Here is a 20,135-nt window from a genome sequence, read left to right as displayed (position 1 = left end):
TGAAAAGTTACATGGTGTTTATTTAAAGAAAATTTATAGAATATTAGCACGGTATTGTATTACACATAGTTGACTCTAGCTACTGCTAGACTAGAACAGAGTACATTCACATTACAGGTTTCCATGAATGAATTTCCTCAAACACATTCTCACACATGTATAGACTCACTCCCTCTCTCTCTCTTGCACATGCACACAGACACGCACACAGCAGCTTTGGACACAAGATAAAGCAAGGGAGGCTGAGCTGAAGCTTGCCTATGCTTCTGGGGAGGGAGGAGTCCTTGCCTCCATTCTTCAGTGCAGTTCCAGATACAAAAAGGCACAATGCTGTGAAGTTTTCCAGCTTAGCTCTGTAGGCCAGAAGTAACTTGGCAGCTAAGACAGGTGGCACTGTTCCATACTCCAGAGACAGGGTTAGTAGTGCAGGCTCGGGATGCCATTCTGTACCCAGAAATAAAATGTACAGGGGAGGGGGAGAGAAGACTAGTTGAAAGAAATATACCTACAGGTGGTCATGCAGTCCTCCAAAAGAATAAATGTGATTAACACCAAGAACTTTGTAAACATCTATTCATCTTTTATATCAACTGTTTCAATAGACTTGCAAAACTGAAAGAAGTCTTTCTAGAATTAACAGTCCATGTAACAACCACCTTTTTATGTTTAGTACAAAAACCTCAAAGGTTAACATGCAAAGAGAGCTTGGGTTTGTCCCTACACAAAGTATTTGTCTCCTTTAAACACTGATCCACACCAAACCCATTGCAAACTGCTACCTGCCAAGAACTATGGGGATAGTGGAGGGCACTGCTGCTCAACATAAACAACTCTTAAGGCTGCCCTCTTATGAACACATAGTTACAGAAAACCCTAAAAAATGAGTTAAGCAAGCAGGCATAAGATGTGCAGGATGGCTTTCTTTTGGTGCTTACAAAATTAGTTTTCTAGGTCTGGATTCTGGTGTGTGTTGGTCAGGAAGGGGTGGGAGCTGAAATGGTAGCAAACCACTATTAGATGCTATTGATTGACTTTACTAAGGTCTTAGGGGAAAATACATTCAAAACATAAGAGTGTCCCACTTGCAGTTTATGTACTATTTCAATATGTATTTTGACTCTCAACCCTGAAGAGTTTCAAAGCTATGTTTATGCAGTCAAGCTATATCGAGTGAGAGAGGTAGCGATCCTACAAAGTTTTCTGATAGTTTGTATGCAGCATTGCCAGGTGCTCTTCTTAAAAATCCAAGCAGTACTACAAGTTCCCTTACCATATTTAGTAGGCATTAAACATCATATCCAGAGAATAAATATGCAACCTCTCCCTCCAATTCTTTCATTTGGTACTCAAGAGCTGCATGTCAGTACATATACCAACCAAGGGTTCAAAGGATTAAACTGTTTGGGTAAAAATGGGCAATAAGCTCAAGACGACTCCTAGCTTTTCATGCGTTCCCTTTCTTAAACTCAAGTGGCCCTCAACCAAGTGGACACTTGGAAACAAGACCAAGCCTCTGAAGAACAGAAGCATACAACTGGCAGTCACAGCACAATTAATGCATGTGCAGTTTTTAATCACCTGTGTTTGTCATTCCTTAATATTTGATCAATCTTCCCAGAAAAAGAACAGAAAAGAAACACTGTAAGTGTACGTAAGTGAATTCTTTTGTGGGAGATATTTCTCAAAAACTAACCCTCTCCAAGGAAAAACAGCCTAGGACAAGCGGATCAATTTCCTGCCATCTCAAATTCACAAAAAAAGCAGTCAAGACCAATCCTGTTATGGAGAAGAGATAAGTGACCAAGACACAGATTACTAGGGATGCATCTGCACTGCAGAAATAATCCAGTTTGACACCACTTTAACTGTCATGGCTCAGTGTTAGGAAATTCTGGGTCTTGTAGTTTGTTGTGACACCTAAGCTCACAAAATGTCTCACAAATGTTTCACAAAACTACAGTTCCCAGAGTTCCATAGCACTGAGCCATGGCAATTAAAGTAGTGCCAAACTAGATTATTTCTACAGTGCAGATGTAGCCCAAGGCAGGAAACAGAACTGAAGGTGTACTGGTTGGGGGGGGGGCGACAAAATCTAGAACCTGCAACAATTTGCTGAGATTTCAAAAACGTGCATGAAAACTGAGCTAGCTGTATTCAAAGCAGGCTTGACAAAAAATGAATAAAGTACTGAAGTACTTGGAACAACTGGAATGAAAACAAGAGCTCCTGGGACTTAGGAAGCAAGAAAACATTTTAAAAACAGAATAGATAAAAGACAATCATGATCAATCTGAACTGTAGATGGCACCTGTATTTTTCCAAAATGCTGGCTTACCAGCTGGATCAATGCTTACAGACAAGTCAAAACTTGATTACATTTTGCTACATAAAATATGGTTATTGGGCAACAGCAACTAAGTCTTTGGCCAAAGGCATTATCATTACTTATGTTCATTTTCAATTTGATTTAAGGCTTGTAGCTTTCTTTCTCCCACCCACTTCAACTTCAAAAGACACACACCTCAAAGTTTCTGGATGGCAAGAGCAGGGTATAGGAAGGTGCTGAAGAGTTTTGGTATTGGTTGGCGATTCCAGACCAACAACACGATGGAGAATGGTTTGTACAAAACAAAAAGAGCAAGTCCATTTATGTCATCTAAAAAGCACAGTGAGCTCTGAGAAAGTTCATAGAGAAGGAGAAAACTGATGCCTGGGGTGAATTCTCCTAAGTGGAGAGGTATTTCTGAACAAAGCAGAATATCTTCTTCAGCCGTCATGGGGTAGCATTTTGCAGTGAATCCATAACTGCAATATGGGGATAAAAGTTACAATCAGATATTCACCTCTCTAGCATCGAATCAGCTGAGAGCACCTCTGATTCCACAGCAGACATCTAATGGATAGACAAATGTCTACTCCAAAGACAAAGTGCAAAGATGGCTATACCATGGGTGGAGGATGGTGGCATCTCAGAGATTTAAGAGCTCTGAAATACCTAAAAACTAGGTGCAAAAGCTAGTTCATACATTTTTGTGAGTCCAAAGCATTTCCTTTGAATGAAAGGATTAAAGGCAAATCTCAGAAAAGCACCTTTCCTTGGAAAACAGATTCAAGGAAAGGGACAGATAGTCTCATGATTATTAAACAGAGGCAGCACTAAATATTCTGCATGCTACATATCCAGTCCAAGAGAGGAATCTTCTGTAACAAGTTATATCTAGGCTCTCTTCTCAATGACCTTTTCATCCAAGCTGCATATCTTCTGCAGCAAACCATAAAACTGTTTGAAGAAGTTGATGTATTCACTCACTTTCCTGCACTCGGACATCCGGACCACTAAGACTAAGGGTGGGTAGAGTAGCAGAGATTGTTTCATGAGCACAAGCTACCTGTGTTCAGGAAGAAAAACTGGATGGGTGTTCCCATGAACTTCATCACATTTGAGGGTGTGTGAGAGGCAAAGCCTGACAAAGCAGGAGTGTTCTTCACTGGCTCTGGACAGCAAAATGACATTAAGTCAGAATTGCAAGGCATGTCAATACTTGGAAGCAGCTTCCATGGCACTGTGGCTTTCCAGGCACACATAGTGCATATCAGAGTATGGTCTTTGGTTGAGAATCTCAGCATCTTGCTCAACACACATTGAAAACAGATGGAGCCTGGGCCCTGTACTTTTCATGGAAGGCTTTCAAGATGGGTACAAGGTTTGTGAAGGATGGGCGGAATGAAGACTCCAGTTCCCAACAGTTCTTCATCAGGCGATAAATCTGTGGAAGAAAGCACAGGTTTAGAATAGAACCGTTACATGGAATAAAGAAGAGAAAGCTAGCACAGAAAGAATAGTCTGTAGGCCCACAATGCAATTGTGTTGCTGAAACAAAGGAGCTTGGCCCCATCAGTCGTATGGATGGCACCTTACAAAGTATTCAAAGCTACTTGGAGGATAGGACATTTACACATCCTAACAATTACATTAAGGAATAAATGACAATTGAACCATTCCATGGTCAACATTCTTGCAGCCATAAGAATTGGGCAATATCAGACAATGTAATTCTAATATATCTCCATTTCAGGATTCCTACATCATTAACTGCATCAGGGCTAAATAAGTACATTTAATTGTTACATGCCACATACAGAAAACCACAACTCAGATATAATGTTCAAGCCTTCATTCTTAAAAGCCAACATTTCCAGCATTTTCTGTTCATATCAAGGAAGCAGCTTGTGACAAACTGGGAACATATTGAGATTTTTGCCCATATTTTGCCCATATACAAAGAGAACCTGTAGCATCTTTGTCCTGTTAGTCTAAAATATCAGGATGCAAAGGGATCTTGTAGTATCTTTGAGACTAAGCTAAACAAGTTTCAAGAGCATTTATGGGAAGATTTCACTACTTCAGATAAAGTAGGCTCCTCCCTAAAATGCTTCAGTCGTATTAGCCAGCTAGCTATCAATGCAACACAGAACTGTTATCTTGCTTATTGCTACAGAGTAACAACCTTTGAAACATATACTGTATCCTGTTCTGTAGTTCATATAATATAGACAGAAAACAGAACCAGACTCACCTCACCAGGACAGTCTTTTGGCATGGGAAGCCTTTTCCCTCTATCCAGCAACTCTATAAGTCTCAGTACTGTCATTTGACCGTGGATTGTTCCAATCATCTCAATGAATTTCTAATGCAAGACGGAAAAATCTATAGTAAGTGCTTGGAAAGAAGGCATAAAGATACCACATGTTACGTGTACCTTGTTTTTCAAGGGTTATGAAAATGCATATAGCACAAGCTTGCTTTCTTCCAGGCATCAATACTAATCGAGACTGTAGGAAACAAACTAGGATAAGATAGGTATTTTTTAACCCTTGAACAAATTGGTGTATATTGTAAAAAACAAAAACAAAAAACAGCCAGCACATGTATGGTGTATGTGCCAATCATAGTTGGCTAAACAACGAGCACTGTATGAAGCACATTGGGCAACTAAACTACAGTTGAAGGAGCACATCCACTGCCTTGGAGTACAGTTATCCAGAGAGATGCACTTAGGACTCAGAAACATACTAAGATCACTTCACAACCCTTGGCATTGTTAAGCAAACATTTATCACCCTCTTGTATCCCCAGTGATTGTACTCACTGCTGGAGGGCTCTGACTAGAATCACACCGTGTCAGGAGTTCATATAATGTTACACCGAAGGACCAGACATCAGAGGTGTAGTAGAATTTACAGTCCTTCAGGCACTCCACAGCATACCTGCAGCACATAGAAAAGAGCCAAAGAGCACAGATGAATTGCTAATAAAAAGCCATAAAAGCTGCCTTGCTGGATCAGAGCAAAGTCCATCTAGTCTGAAGATCTGTCTCCAACAGCAACCAATCAGGTGTTTCTGAAAACCTCACAAACAGAGCAGCATAGTGATCAGGCCCTTCTGTTTATCCCTGGTGGGACACACCACAGCACTGCATCATCTCTGAAAAACAGGCATTCCATGTAATAGTCATAGCTTATAAAAACATGAATATTGCCTTGCTGAACTAGACCAAGTTCTACATAGTCTAGCCAAGACAGATTCTTTGGAAAGCATCTGCATTTGATCTGCGTTTGTACGCTGTAAGCCTAGAGCCCTTCTTTTTCAAGGCATAAGCCACAGAAGCTTGAAACTGTTGCCACTCATGTCAGAAGAATATCAATCATTTCCAGACAAGCTGGCAACATTCAGTCAGAGGAAAGGGTAATAAGGGTTATCAGAGTATATAAAGGCATATAGTTCCTAAAGACCTTACTTTTTGCTCTTACATTTCACAGCTCAAGATGTTTCCTTATCATTCAGAATATTTTGCCACTCTTCCCACTGAAGCTTTCCAAATGCAGAACACATTGTGAACTTTGCCTCTTTGTTTTCAACATACGACATTGTCTAAATGAATGGGTTACAATGCAGTCTTCATACTCTTCAAATGTCTGTTAAGATTTTGTGACTGCTTACTTACCAAAATACAGGACTATCTCCATCTTCACAGACACGGTAATAGTCATGTCCCTCAGGGATAGCTTTGGCAAGCCCAAAGTCTCCTATCTTCACTACATTCTCATTCTCCAAAAGGACATTTCTGGCTGCAAGATCCCTATGAATGTAGCGCAAGGAATGGAGATAAGCCATCCCCTAAACAAACAAACAAACAAACAATTTAAAATGGGTTACCTTCCTAACTCTGCAATTAAGAAGGCCAAAAAATCAGAAACTGGGATAAAATCAGAACAAGGAATCCTAAATCTCAGCACATGCTCTTCCAGTTGGGAGGAAAGTCCTCTCCCAGAGCCAAAGAACCATTTTTATGCAGACCCCTACCCTTGTTTACCCATTAAGAGTCCTTTCAATCCCACACCAGGATACATGATCCCAAATATATTGTATTTTCTGGGTTTGTGCCCAAATTAATTTTTACATCTGCCGGCTGAGAGACATTACCTCACAAATCTGTTGGGCAAAGAGGAGAATGTGGGCCAGGCTGACATTGTGCTTGGGTAGGTAATCCCGCAGGCTCCCCAAAGGCACATATTCCATGATAAGTTGCACAACTTTTTCTCCTAGAATCAAACATTTTAGAAAATTATTTCTTTTGCTCCCAAAGAAGCACTGTTACTTGTCATGTACTTTATGTCATCTATCTTTTAAACCCCAAAATATATTATTATAGCGCACAAAAATATATTATGCTAGGGCCCATGCACCCACTGAGTACCCCAGCCACCCTTCAAAGCCTTCCCATCCTGCATGTCGTTTCTCCCCTCATGTCTTCAGCATGGCGTCTTACATATTTATTTATTTATTGTATTTATACCCTGCTCTTCAGCCAGAAAGGCTCTCAAGAAAGGCTTACAGATAGTTAATTAGACAGTTCCCTGCCCTCAGGTTTACAATCTAAAAAGACAGGACACAAAAGGAGAAGGGAATAGCAATGGGAAGGGGAATAAGTCCAGCTGTTCTTCTTTCTCTCTGAGGCCTGGACCATGGCAGGTGGACTAGAGGGAGGGCTTGTCTTCTTACTTTAGGCCAGGCCTGATGGAGCTAGCTGGCCTTTCTCTCCCTCTGAGGCTGGATGAGATCAGATGGCAGGGATCTTCTTACTTACTTACTGGGGCTACCAATTTATCAATATGCCCTAGGGGCCTATAAGGAACAGCTGAAATTATCTCTCTGAGTATGCATGTCAGCATTTCATCTAGCACAGTGGTTTCCAAACTTGGATTTCCAGAGGTTAGTTTACTACTCTAATAATTTCTTGCCTGCATGGCCTATGATTAACAATTATGGGAGCTTCAGGGTTTGGCAACTACAATCAGAGAGCTAATGGGGATAGAAGGAGGCTATCACTTGGTACCCTATATAACAGGGGTAGGCAACCCTTTTGAGCCGGGGGCCGGGTAGCTGTCCCTCAGACAGCTGGGGGGCCGAAGCCAAAAAATAAATAATTAAACAATTTTTTAAAATAAATAAATAAATAAATAAACAGGAACAAATGTAGGACAAAATTTTCAAATGGAGGGCACTTTTTAAATAAAAATGGAGGACACGTGAAAAAATTTGATGATTTTTTAAAAAAATGTTAAGGTAAATGCATGTTTCTGAGGCTTCTATAGACAATCGCCCCCCAAAGGCCCCGGCGGCAATCAGTGGCAGGACCGGGCTGGGGCCGGTCCCAAGGCCTTGCCGGGCTGCATCCGGCCCGCGGGCCGCAGGTTGCCTACCCCTGCTATATAACATAGTCTATTGTAGGGCTGCTGTATCCATTGTTTCTGTTCTTTGGGAGAATATTTTTCTGAAAGGATTATAAGAACCCATGAGGCTGTGGTGAAGGTCCTGCCCCTTTGTTGCTGTTGTGTGTGCCTTCAAGTCATTTCTGACTTATAGTGACCCTAAGGCAAACCTCTCACTGGGTTTTCTTGGCAAGTTTCTTCAGAGGGGAGTTGCCATTGCCATCCTCTGAGGCTGAGAGAGTATGACTTATCCAAGGTCACCCAGTGAATTTACATGACTGAGCCGACAGTGGAACACACTTTCTCAGAGAGTGGTGGAGTCTCCTTCCTTGGAGGTCTTTAAACAGAGGCTGGATGGCCATCTGTCGAGGATGCTTTGATTTAGATTTCCTGTATGGCAGGGCGTTGGACTGGATGGCCCTCTTCCAACTCTATGATTCTATGAGCCAGGATTCAAACCCTGTTCCCCAGAGTCCTAGTCTAATGTTCAGTTCTCTACACCATGCAGGTTCTTCCCCTTTTCCCTTATTCCATCACTTCTCCCAACTAGATGTAATGTTCTGCCTAAAACTCCCCTGCACCACAAGTGATGATGGATTCCACAAATTCCACTGCTGCTACCAAGACTGAGGCTTTCCCTCATCCACACCTCTGCCACCAATGTAAGGACTGCCTCCTGTCACACTGCTGTGGTCACCAACTGTGGAAATCTATTAGATATCCTGAAGGTTGCTATGTAGGTTATTGTGCAACTTCTCTACCCCCACTGGACATTGACTTTCTCTGTGCACTGCTGCCATTACAGGCACCATGTCTGAACCCAATCTTTGCTTCATTAACAGAAGCTGAACATAACAAAATAGATTAATACGTCAATACATTTAAAACAAGTACTGTAGTTCACTTTCACTCTTCTTCTAGTTAATGCTGCCTCTTAATTGTTTTAAGTTTTTTAAAACAATTTTATCTTTTAAATTGTTTTTTATTCCTTTAATAAGCAATCTATTGTAATATTGTAACAATTTAATTCTATTTTAATGTACCACTTTTCTATGTTTTAATTGTACTGTTCTTTTGATATTGTGAGCTGCTCTGGGTCCCAGTTCTGGGGAAAGAGCAGGATATTACTACTATTACTACTACTACTACTACTAATAATAATAATAATACCCCACTCATTAATTCCTAAACTCTCAACACTCATCCTCATTAATTCACTCCACACTCCACTCTACAATCTCCCAAAATAACTGCCTATCACCAACCTTCTTCAAGTCCCTTCAGACATTCCACCAATCACCTCTTGCTTTCAACATCCCCCTCCTACCATCTCCTTACCTGATTACTTCTGTAGCACAATACATACACAACTAAATTACTTAATTCATAGAACAACATTTTTCACCAAAAGTCCATGACATTGCCTGCCTTGAATCCCATTGTGGAGAAAGGTGGAATATAAATCCTGGAAATCACAGGTAGTAAAAGGATAAGTGGGGAGGATGGGAGCTACAGTGGAAAAGACAGGTGGGCTGGTGGCAGGATTCCAGGAATGCACAATGGATGTCACAATCGATGCTTGTGTTCAGGGGAGTAGGTGAGACAGAGAATGAATGGAAGAGAAAATTGATGGTTGACAGATGAGGGAAGGAAAGGAGGTGAGAGGAAAGGGGGTACCTTCCTACTTTTATTTTTTGCACTGCAAGATACCACTTACATAAATGTGGTAAGTTCCCTACAATTCATGGTATGCCATTTGTGACTCCCAAAAGGTTGCATGTCACCTCTCTTAGTGGGAATGGTGCCTGACAGCTAGCTACTAGATCAAAGGCATACATTATGGCTAAGCCTGAGCTGGCTATAAAAATCAAGGATTCTTGGAGTTCCAAGTCCAGTCACATACAGATGCAAGAATTCCTAAAAAAACATTTCAAGCAGTTGTTCCCTGGACAGAAACAATGAATTACAAATACTGGAAGGGGAGCAGTACTGGGGAAGAAGTAAAAAAAAAAAAAAGATATGTTGCCCGATCTTCTGTTAAAGATAAACAGACCCTGTGAATTCTGGTAATAATTGAAAATGGAGTAGAAGAGAAGGTGTTCCCTCTGTAATCTTCCCTGCCTGAAAGCACCTCTATGTTAAGCCCCCTGACACCCAGGCCTTAAGGTGCCAGCTCAGCAGATCTCATACCTTGCTCACTGCAGCAGCCCTTGTACTTGACAATGTTCTCATGATAGAGGGTTTTCAGGATCTCAATTTCCTTTTTCCAGCTAGTCAGCAGCTGTTGGCTGCAGCCTGATTTCAATGACTTCACTGCCACCATCTCCCCTGTGCCATCGTTGGTGGGATCATAGCAATACAAGCTCACTTTGCCAAAGTGACCCTAGACAAATGAGAAAGAAGGAAACAACAAAGAGATGTGATATTTCAAAAGACAAACATTTTACTTTTATTTATGTTGGAGAGTTCACTGCTTGAATGGTTGTACTGGAAGAGAAATGATCTCAAGAATGTTCCCATGTAGAAACAATCCTCTGCCACAGGCCAGTACAGAAATTAATCTGATGAAAAGGTCACCTTTGCCCAGCATCCCAATCAGCACTAATGTAAGCCAAATAATAGATTTCACAGACAAGTATGAACTGAAAACATTTCACAGTAATAATGACAGAAGACCACTGCACATGTTTCCAACCCAGTGAAGAAATCCCTTAATAAACAGTAGGCATATAATTTATTGTGGTAAAATAAACTTGATTAAACAAACATGGCAGTATTGCATTGGTGTTATCACCAAGTATTTTTAAGAATAAAGTTACCTCAATAAAGAGCTTATCAGAACACACTGAAAATCATATCTACTTGTACCCTTTTTTGTTGTTGTTCTGTTTTTCTACAGCTGACAGTGATTATATTTGTAATCACACTTCATAGCCCATACAACCTATTGCAATGTCTAGCACATTCAATCAATAAGATAATCAACGCAATTTACCAAACAGATCGTACTACAGGGGCAGGATTGAGGGGAAGTTGACAGTGGGGAGAGCACCTATAAAGTTATGTTGGGCAGCCATTCTCAGCCATGATGATTAATGGACACATTAACTTACCAATTATTCAGTGTGACACATGAACTGATAAATCAATGGTTTGTAATCAGCTAGCCAGAAAGAATAAAAACCAGCAAACCATAATTGGATATGATGTAAATACAAACTACTGTGAAATCTGCTGCTGCTCAGCCTCTGGAGACTACTGCCACTGATAGATTGGAATAATAAACTAGACCAAAAACTAAAGCATCCAAAACAGTTATAAATCATGGTTTGCCCAACAGTCTGGATGGTGAAATCAAAGTTTGCTTCTAATAGGTTCATTAGTATTGAAAAATACACATCTTCTCATCTTTTCACTCTCACTGTACAGATGATCAGACCTTGTCTACCTAATCAATCCAGTAAATACATGAGGCAGAAGCAGAAATACACCTGCTCTGCACATCCCCAAATGTCAACATGATCTCCTAGTGGCTGGACATTCAGCATTACTCAAATGTAGGAATCCATGTGCATACATCTATACTGCACAGAGGTCTTCATACAAACTACAAGCATGCAGCCACTTTGGCAAGGGCAAAACTAGTCAGGAACGTGATCCCATTCATAATTCATGTATTTATATGACTGACTGAATATCTCTTATGAAAGTCAAAACAACATGTCACACTCTCATCTATAACATGTTGAGTTGCAGGTGGACAAGGACTAAATGTTTGAATGCTTCCATATATAACATTCTCTGTAGGCATACAAACCAAGCATCTCCAAAGAATGTTCTGTGCTAGCTATTTCCTGACACACTAATTTTATATGTGCATCAATTTTAACAAGTGTGGAGCAGATCAAATATTGGTAGAATGAAACCGCACAACACAGAAACAGATTAATCATGAAGGGCTTTTATCTCAATTCTACTTGGTATGAATTGCAGAAACTAGCAATGCTTTATTTTATAAAAACAAAGGCAATTTACCTCACCCAGATCTCTGATCTTCTTCAGGTAGCGCTTCTGGAATACAGTAGGGTCAGATACAGGAAATTCAGGATTCACAGAGGTGATATCAAGAGGGTCTGAAAAATAAGAGGATAGACTTGGGGACCAACCAGTGAGATGTACAAGACATAGAGGAAAACAAAATGAAACTTCAAAACATACAAGGCAAACTTATGAAATCTATAATATTGTGATAGGGAAAGGGTAACAGCATTGTGCATACCACACAACGAATAAGTAACCCTTATTAGAATCCAATATTGGAAGAGAATAACATTTAGTAGCTTCAAAACTTTTCTATTCCCCATTTAAGCCAACTATCACCTTAACCTAAGCAGTTAATTATTTACGCTTTCTTTATATTGTCCTACTAGATCTTATCATTCTGCATTACATTTAATTCTCACCTTTTTGTGTTTGAACTTTTCTGTCTCGCTACTCTGCATTCAACATTATACTGTACTTTATATTTTGATCTCTACACCCTCAGCTCATTCATAAACCAATTTAGCAAACTGTGATTAGGTTGCAAGCAGAGCCAGTTAACTGTTACCACATTTTTAATCAGCCTGGTTTACAGTTGTCCTCTTGTATGGACTGAGTGGCTCAGAGTTAGGAAATAACGAGAATAAGTACATTGTTTCATACGTTTATGGAACTGTTGCTATCAGCATACTCTAAGATCCTTACTATGTGGTTGCAGCTGGGTAAGATCTCTCAGAATGGTCCGGAAGGAAGGCCGCTCTCCAGGTGCATAGTTCAGGCACTGACTGATTAAAGTAGCTAATTCTTTAAAAGATGGTTCTGGAAGGCGATGTTTTTTCTCATAGAAACGCTCTTTCTGCAGGAAGAAAAGTTTTATGGATAAATGTGTATTTCACAAACTAAGTCAAACTTCACACAAAGAATCTCCAAACATTTATTTTGTTATAAACTCTCTTGCCCTCATCAGCAGTTAATCGTGTTTTAAAATAAAGCATGTGTAACCAAGGCTTCGGTACCCCACTGGTGGCTACTTTCTTATGGTCATTGAGAGACTTATAATAACCATTCCAGGGATTCATCCCTAGCTCCCCATTAATCTAGACTATGCACAAAATATCTTATATCTTTAATTATCTTTAATTAATTATTTAATTAGTCTGTATCTGTGGATTTTCCTAGCTCACAACAATTAGCTTCATGGATAATTTCATTTGTATATTGTAGTCAGAGAATATGTTATGTTCTTTAGTGTAAAATTCTAGATAACACATGTAAGACAAGTAAGCCAGAGTCAACAGCAGACCAGCACCACCATTATTTCCTGCACAACCTTCTCTTCCTCCCAGAGGTGGTCCATGGTTTGAGCAATGAAGACAGCAAAAAAGTGACAAGAGTGGTGTCAGTACTTCCTTTGCAGCAGATGTATCCCCAAATGTGACTAGGATGTGGATTAGGACAACCATTTTCTACAGGGCCCCTGTTCTCAATCCTGCAACAAGAGATGCACACATAGGTATTCACAGGCAAAAAAGGAACACAGCAAATGTTACCTCAGAAGGGGTGCGTTCTTTTAGAGGTACATCTGCATCGAAGCATATTTCCAACAATGTGGTACCAAAGCTCCACTTGTCAGCTGCTGTACTGAGGTTGCTCACATCTCTGACACACTCTGGAGCAATCCAAGGGATCCGATCCACTCGCTCTTTGCAAGGAGAGAAATAAGTAAAAAATGAGAACCCGTCTAACCACAAACATACAGATGAATGTGCAAGTGACAAGCAGTATGTGTCATACATGTTGTGAATTTCATCAAGGAAGTGGGGAAAACTATTCATAGTCTTCACAAGGCTCTCCAGAGTGGTGTTGGTACTACACATGAACATCTGTGTATGTAGGTTACTTGACTCATGCAATTCCTCACCTAAAAGATACACACTTGTTCCTCCACCATGCAATGATGGTTATATATGCTGTTTTGACAATGCCTGTAAAGTGCCATACAAATATATGGTGCTATATAAACAAACCATGGTATCCTTCTGGGACGCCTGGCTGAGGTGGGGATTGGGGGCACTGCGCTTCAGTGGTTCCGTTCCTACCTCTCCGGGAGGTCCCAGATGGTGCAGCTGGGGGACGTGTGCTCCAGCGAGCGGGCCCTTAAAACCGGGGTCCCTCAAGGAGCCATTCTGTCCCCCATGCTATTTAACATTTACATGAAACCGCTGGGAGAGATCATCCGGAGACATGGGGCGCGGGGTTATCAGTACGCTGATGACACCCAAATTATTTTCTCTATGTCTCCGACTGATGCAGTGACTGGGGATGGCGTCTCTCCTCTCGTGGCCTGTCTGGAGTCAGTAATGGGCTGGATGAGGGAAAACCGACTCAAACTTAATCCAGAGAAAACGGAGGTACTAGTGATAGGTCCCCCTGGTCCAGGAATGGCGGTGGTTCCACCTGTCCTGAATGGGGTCACGCTCCCTGTGAAGGATTCCGTGCGCAGTCTGGGGGTGCTTCTTGACTCGTCCCTTCACCTGACGGCTCAGGTGAATGCGACGGTCAAGAGTACCTGTTATCAGCTTCGGCTGATTCGCCAGCTGCGCCCATATCTGGCCCAGAGGGACCTTGAAACTGTTGTACATGCTCTGGTAACTTCGAGATTGGATTTCTGCAACGCACTCTACATGGGGCAACCCTTATACCACACTCGGAAGCTGCAAGTAGTGCAGAACATGGCAGCACGGCTGGTCACTGGTGTTTCCAGGACCAGCCATATAACACCGGTGCTTAAAGATCTCCACTGGCTGCCTATTCGCTTCCGAGCTCAATATAAGGCGTTGGTTATTACCTATAAAGCCCTAAATGGCTTGGGCCCAGGATTCCTGAAGGACCGTCTCTCCCCGTACATTCCGCCTCGCACCCTCAGAACATCTGGGCAGCAACTCCTGAAGGTGCCTGGGGCAAGGTTGGCCGTTACGGCCAGAAGATCCTTTTCCACAGCTGCCCCAGCCCTTTGGAACACGCTGCCCATAGAGCTCCGCTCATCTACCACCCTGGCCCAATTTAGGAAGGGACTCAAAACCTTCCTATTTAACCAGGCATTCCCCGACTAAACATCCTATGGGCCTCCCTCCTCACTCGTGGCCGTGTGGTTGGGCTAAGGGGTTTTTATTGTTTTTATGTAATGATGTTGTTTTTAATCTGTTTTTATTGTATGTGCTGCACTAAGGTGCTTTTGTAAGCCGCCCTGATCTATTTGGAAGGGCGGGGTATAAATAAAATTTTATTATTATTATTATTATAAACATATAATAATAATAATAATAATAATAATAATAATAATAATAATAATAATAATAATGAGGCTTACATTTGGAAACTTAATTTGGTTGTTAGAAGATACTAAGTTGGTCAAATAACACCTATAAAATTCATTACATTTTCCACATAAGACTGAAGGGAAGGCAATGGCTTGGAAAGCTAGAAAAGGGGCAGCTATAAAATCAAAGAAAAAAGAATACCAAAAAAGTAGATCTTTCTCATGCTCAAAAAATGCTGCTAATTCTCCAGTGCTGAATTGGTTTTAAAGGAAACTGTCCTGCTGTTGGTTTTAATGTTATCTTATTGCTTTTAGTGTTATTTTAGATGTCACTTGGAGTGTTTTAATGAAGGCAAACAGAACTTTTAAGTCTGATAAATAAAATGAATTAATCCAAAAAGACTATCAAGGAATAGTTTACGATATTCAGTGTGCAGCTTCCCAACTGTATAAGGAAGTCATGATCTGTTGCTCCTTCTCTTTAAAGAAACGTGTGTGTGTGTGTGTGTGTGTACACACACACACACACTCTTGAGCATTTCATGCAGCTTCTAAAGATGAGATGCTGAATTGCTTTGAGGAATAATTGTCTACTAAGCTACTTATGGGCAGGGATAGCTATTTCAAAGCTAGCCAGGAAATTTAAGGAAGCTATATCTCTTTACAATATTGAATCTAGCCTGGCTGGCACAGAGGCAGCAGAGTAAGGTGGCCTCCTCCCAACTTAAGGACTTTGGCCTAGTTTTCACCAAGGCATTAAACCCAGTTTGAGCTGTACCATTTCAGCTGGGGTGTGTTGTGAGTCACTTGATGAAAACCTCCTGCATGAAAAACAATTGCTTCTTCCTGGAAAACCAGCATGCCAGGGACAAGGCCTGGCTAGAACAGGAATTGGCAACTATCCTGGGGTTGAGGTCCATTTTTCACACACCCTGCAACCCCAGTGGCTCACACTGCCATGCCAAATAAAACCAAAAATAAGATCATATCATTTCCACTTTCAATTCAGATTTTTTATGGTAGCGTTTGGCACTGGAGAGGCCTAGGAATGGTGGAAGCATTTGGAGTGGGGATTTTTATTTTTTTAAAAATTTTTTTGCCATTTGGTAGGCAAAGATAACCCTTTAAAAAAAAAAGGGGGGGGGGAGGTTTGGGGATGTTCTAGGCAGAATTTAAAGGACAACAAAGAATAGGATGCAGCCACATGTGGCCCATGGGCAACACTTTGCTAATTCCCAGACTAGAAATCATTTTCTCTGGCATAATGTATGACAAGGAATGCTTTGTATAATTTTATAATGCATTGTAACACCCACCCTGAAATTCTTCAGCCCAGCCACAGATTAACACTTCACTAAGAACAAGGACTACTTGCCTTTCCCACCCCCACCTTAAGGGGGAGGGCAAGATGCTCTAGTAGATCTGATCACCAAACACAGGAAAATTATCCTGCATAATATGCTTCATGACTGAGCATCTCAGACTAAATGTTTCACCTCTGCTTGGTCAGCAACTGCTCCTTAGAATTTGGTTTGGTGTGTGGCTGCCACTATCTGAGTTGTCTCATCTTATCCTACTGCTATATTGTTAGTATTTAGCAGCACTGGGTTGTCTCTTTTCAGACAGAAGGTGTATTGCATTCCCTCTGACAGGTGGTGTGGATGTGATGGTCAAACCAGGTCCTTTCCTCCTCCCCCTCCCCCTTACCACCCTCTTCTACTATTGTTTTACTGTTGTTGCTTGCTTGGATCTGGTCTGATCACTTGCAGAGCTTTTGAAAGTTAAGACAAAGGCCACATGAAATCAGGCTGAAGGCTACAGCTAGCATATTCTGCAAAGTTTCAGTTCTGCAGAGGAAGCAGACATCTTCCCTCATTCACAGATTTGCTACACTGTAACAGCAGAATAAAATTCATGTACAAATCATGAAATTCACGTCTAACAAAACCAACTGGCAGATTATTTCAGGACAAGAGAAAAAATCACTACCTCAGATAGCATATGATCATCTTGTGGAATTCACAAGGTGTGATGGGCGACAATGATTATTACAAAGAGTCAGACAATTTCAAATAAAAGATCTATCAATGGCTTGACCTGTTCTCCAGAGATCTAAATGGAAGCTTCATGAGCCAAACTAGATATGAAAGAGGGCAAAATTTATGTCTTCAGTTTTCATACAAAGAGTAATACAACAACTCTTTTCCTACCCATTCTTTCCTTTCCCATTCACAGCTCAACTCCAATAATGGCAGTGGATTGGCTAGGGGGAAAAGTACCTGATGCAATAAAGGGTAGAAAAGGTGGGATAAGGAAGAGTTGAATTCCCCCTTCCATATGCTTATTTCCTGTAAACAACAGATCCAACTTTATATATGAATAGAGCTGATGTGAGAAAACACATTTTGTCCCTCTCACATCTTGCTTGGCTGTGTGTCTATACACAATATAGTTGTCAGGAACAATGTTGGGAGCAAACAGCATGTGGCCCTTCCTAATTATGCTTTGCTCATGTGCTTTTCTAGAACATCTGGCCAATTACTTGCTAAGACAGAGCCCTTTGGTCTGGTCTGGTCTTAGCTGGGGACACTTTATTTAGTAAGGCTTCATAGCATGAAAACCATATGCCAACTGCCCAGGAGAAAGATCCAAGAGTTTCCTGTTTCTCTTCAAAGGTGCTATAGAATCTAGAAGTGTTTTAATGCTTGCATTTATTTTAGGAAGTAGACAAGTAGCAAGGTTGCTTCTGAAATCACACTTGCTTCTACAGGAGCAAATCTGAATCACAACTGGCAAAGGAACGTTCATCCAAAAAAACCAACAAACCATGAGACATACGGGGAAAAGTATTTCCACACAGAGGTAATACAGTGGGACCTTCTAGGAGCCCTGTGAAAGTGAAACAACTGTAAATAAAAAAACAACACTTTACCTGAGAGAACACCTCTCTAGGAATCTCTTCCAGCATTTGTAGTGCAATTCTGTGATCAGTGCCTGCCAGATGTTGGCCAAGTGGCCAACATCTGGCAGGCATTGATCACAGAATTGCACTACAAATGCTTAAGTGTTTTCTCTAGTGCAACTTTATGGCCAACCTTGGGCAGAGTTGGGCTAGAGGATCTAGAGATTCCTGGAGAGCATATATTAACTACAGAGCTTAGGTCCAGACTATTTGAGAGACCGCATCTCCCCATACGAACCACCTAGAGCTCTAAGATCCTCTGGATAAAGCTTTCTCTTGGTCCCACCACCATCCCAGGCTCGTTTGGTGAGGCTATGAGAGATAGCCTTCTCAGTGGCTACTCCCACCCTGTGGAACTCCCTTCCATGGGAGGCTAGGCTGGCCCCCTCCTTGCTGGCCTTTCACCATCAAACAAAAACATTTTTATTCTAACAAACTTTTTAAAATCATGCAGGCCTGATTTTATTGGGGGTGGTGGTGGTTTAGATTATTTTTTAACCTTTGTATGTTTAGATTTCATGTTTTTTAAAAATTAACTTTTTACTGCTTTAATTAGGCTATTTTAATTGGTTTTAAAAATGTTGTTTTAATGTGTTTTTATACTGTGAAAGCCGCCTTGGGTCCCTTTTTGGGAGAAAGGTGGGATAAAAATAAATAAATAAATAAATAAATAAAATCCGCAAATAATCAAATCTGCAATGGAGAACAAACCGTATACTATTCGGGGAAGTAACCTTTGGCACAAATGCAAAAGACTGCCACCTGGTAACTTGTAACGCTGCGTGTCAAAATTAATCCCATCAAGCTACATGCATCAAAAGTATCTACGACAAGGAAATAAGCTTCCCAGTATTAAAAGTGATGACATACCTTCCCGGGAGAGCACAGTGAAGCTGACTCCAGGATCGCTGAGCTTAATGAAAGGCAGCAAGCCATCTTCCAAGCCTTTCCTGGCCAACAGGATGTTTTTGGCACATACATTGCCGTGTACCAGATTTTTGCCTTCCTGTTTCAACAAACATACAAAGGCAATATGTGAAAAGATCCATCTCTGACATGTGTCACATACAGTGGTGCCTCGGGTTACGAAAATAATTAGTTCCGCGGCCGCTTTCGTAACCCGAAAAGCCTTCGTAAGCCGAACTGCCATAGGCGCTAATGGGGAAAAGCCGCGTTTCGTGCGAAAAAGCGCCGAAAAGCACCAAAAATTTTCTTCGTAACCCGAAAATACATTCGTAACCCGGAACAATGATTTCCAATGGGATTTTTTCGTATCCCGAAAATTTCGTAACCTGGGTATTTCGTATCCCGAGGTACCACTGTATATGCCAGAAGAAAGACTTCTGCTCAACAGTAGGAAATGGAGGAAAGCATCATCCCAAATTCTTGGTTGTTCTACTGTTCTAATGTGTTTCAGTTTCCTCATGAGACAGTTAAGCACTAAATAGGAAGCTTCCTGACTGAGCACTTAAAGAACAAAGAAGGACCTACAAATGCCTAGAGAATCTTTTCTCTATGAATCTCTAGTAAGTAACTAGTTTACTATCCATGGCTCAGTGCCCTTTCATTACATCAGGTAAAGTAAGTCTGCCTTTAAAAACCATTTCCAAGTCAACACAGGCTCAGAAGAGCGTCAAAGAAGGATGTCAATTCACATCTGTGTCTCAAATTAGGATCACCATGTCCATAAAGTTTTGCAATGAATAAGCATCTCCAATCCTGTGATGCTCTAATTTATTTGGCTGTGGAACTTATAGGTGCTCCAGTCATACAATTCTGCCGCTCCAAGAACATATAAGACAGTTTTAGATTGGTTTAACAGTGATTCTTCTCCCCAGGGATAATAAGAAAGGAAAGTTCTAACAATGACAAAGCACAACTCCAAGAATTCTTTGGGAAATGCTTTGACAAGTTAAAAGTGGCATAAGAGAGAAAAGTGTTTATAAGGGAGATCAAGCCCAAGTGATCCAAACACTCCCAGGAGGTCAGTGGCAGTATGACTGGGAGAGGTAGACTAGAGGGCACATAACAACAAGCGCA

The 20,135-nt window shown here is 41.1% G+C and overlaps 1 protein-coding gene across 4 annotated transcripts in view; it reads right to left on the bottom strand.

Annotated features, from left to right (window-relative positions):
* The window catches only part of TYK2 (tyrosine kinase 2), a 63,502-nt gene continuing 43,367 nt past the window's right edge, over positions 1-20,135 (bottom strand). For 2 of the 4 annotated variants that reach the window (XM_042449935.1, XM_042449934.1), the window contains exons 15-24: positions 18,966-19,101; positions 13,365-13,516; positions 12,520-12,670; positions 11,809-11,906; positions 9,964-10,156; positions 6,485-6,603; positions 6,006-6,178; positions 5,151-5,268; positions 4,578-4,688; positions 1-3,767 (exon numbers count right to left, since the gene is read on the bottom strand). In XM_042449935.1, the coding sequence (XP_042305869.1) occupies positions 3,633-3,767; positions 4,578-4,688; positions 5,151-5,268; positions 6,006-6,178; positions 6,485-6,603; positions 9,964-10,156; positions 11,809-11,906; positions 12,520-12,670; positions 13,365-13,516; positions 18,966-19,101 (1,386 nt within the window). In that variant the 3' untranslated portion in view covers positions 1-3,632. The remainder of the gene's footprint in view (positions 3,768-4,577; positions 4,689-5,150; positions 5,269-6,005; positions 6,179-6,484; positions 6,604-9,963; positions 10,157-11,808; positions 11,907-12,519; positions 12,671-13,364; positions 13,517-18,965; positions 19,102-20,135) is intronic. The other 2 variants (XR_006101989.1, XR_006101990.1) reach the window with 2 other exon arrangements.

This window comes from Sceloporus undulatus, chromosome 2 (genome assembly GCF_019175285.1).
Source record: "Sceloporus undulatus isolate JIND9_A2432 ecotype Alabama chromosome 2, SceUnd_v1.1, whole genome shotgun sequence".
Lineage (NCBI taxonomy): Eukaryota > Metazoa > Chordata > Lepidosauria > Squamata > Phrynosomatidae > Sceloporus > Sceloporus undulatus.
The sequence above is the reverse complement of the archived record's forward strand: the minus strand, read 5'-3'. Positions and strand labels throughout refer to the sequence as shown.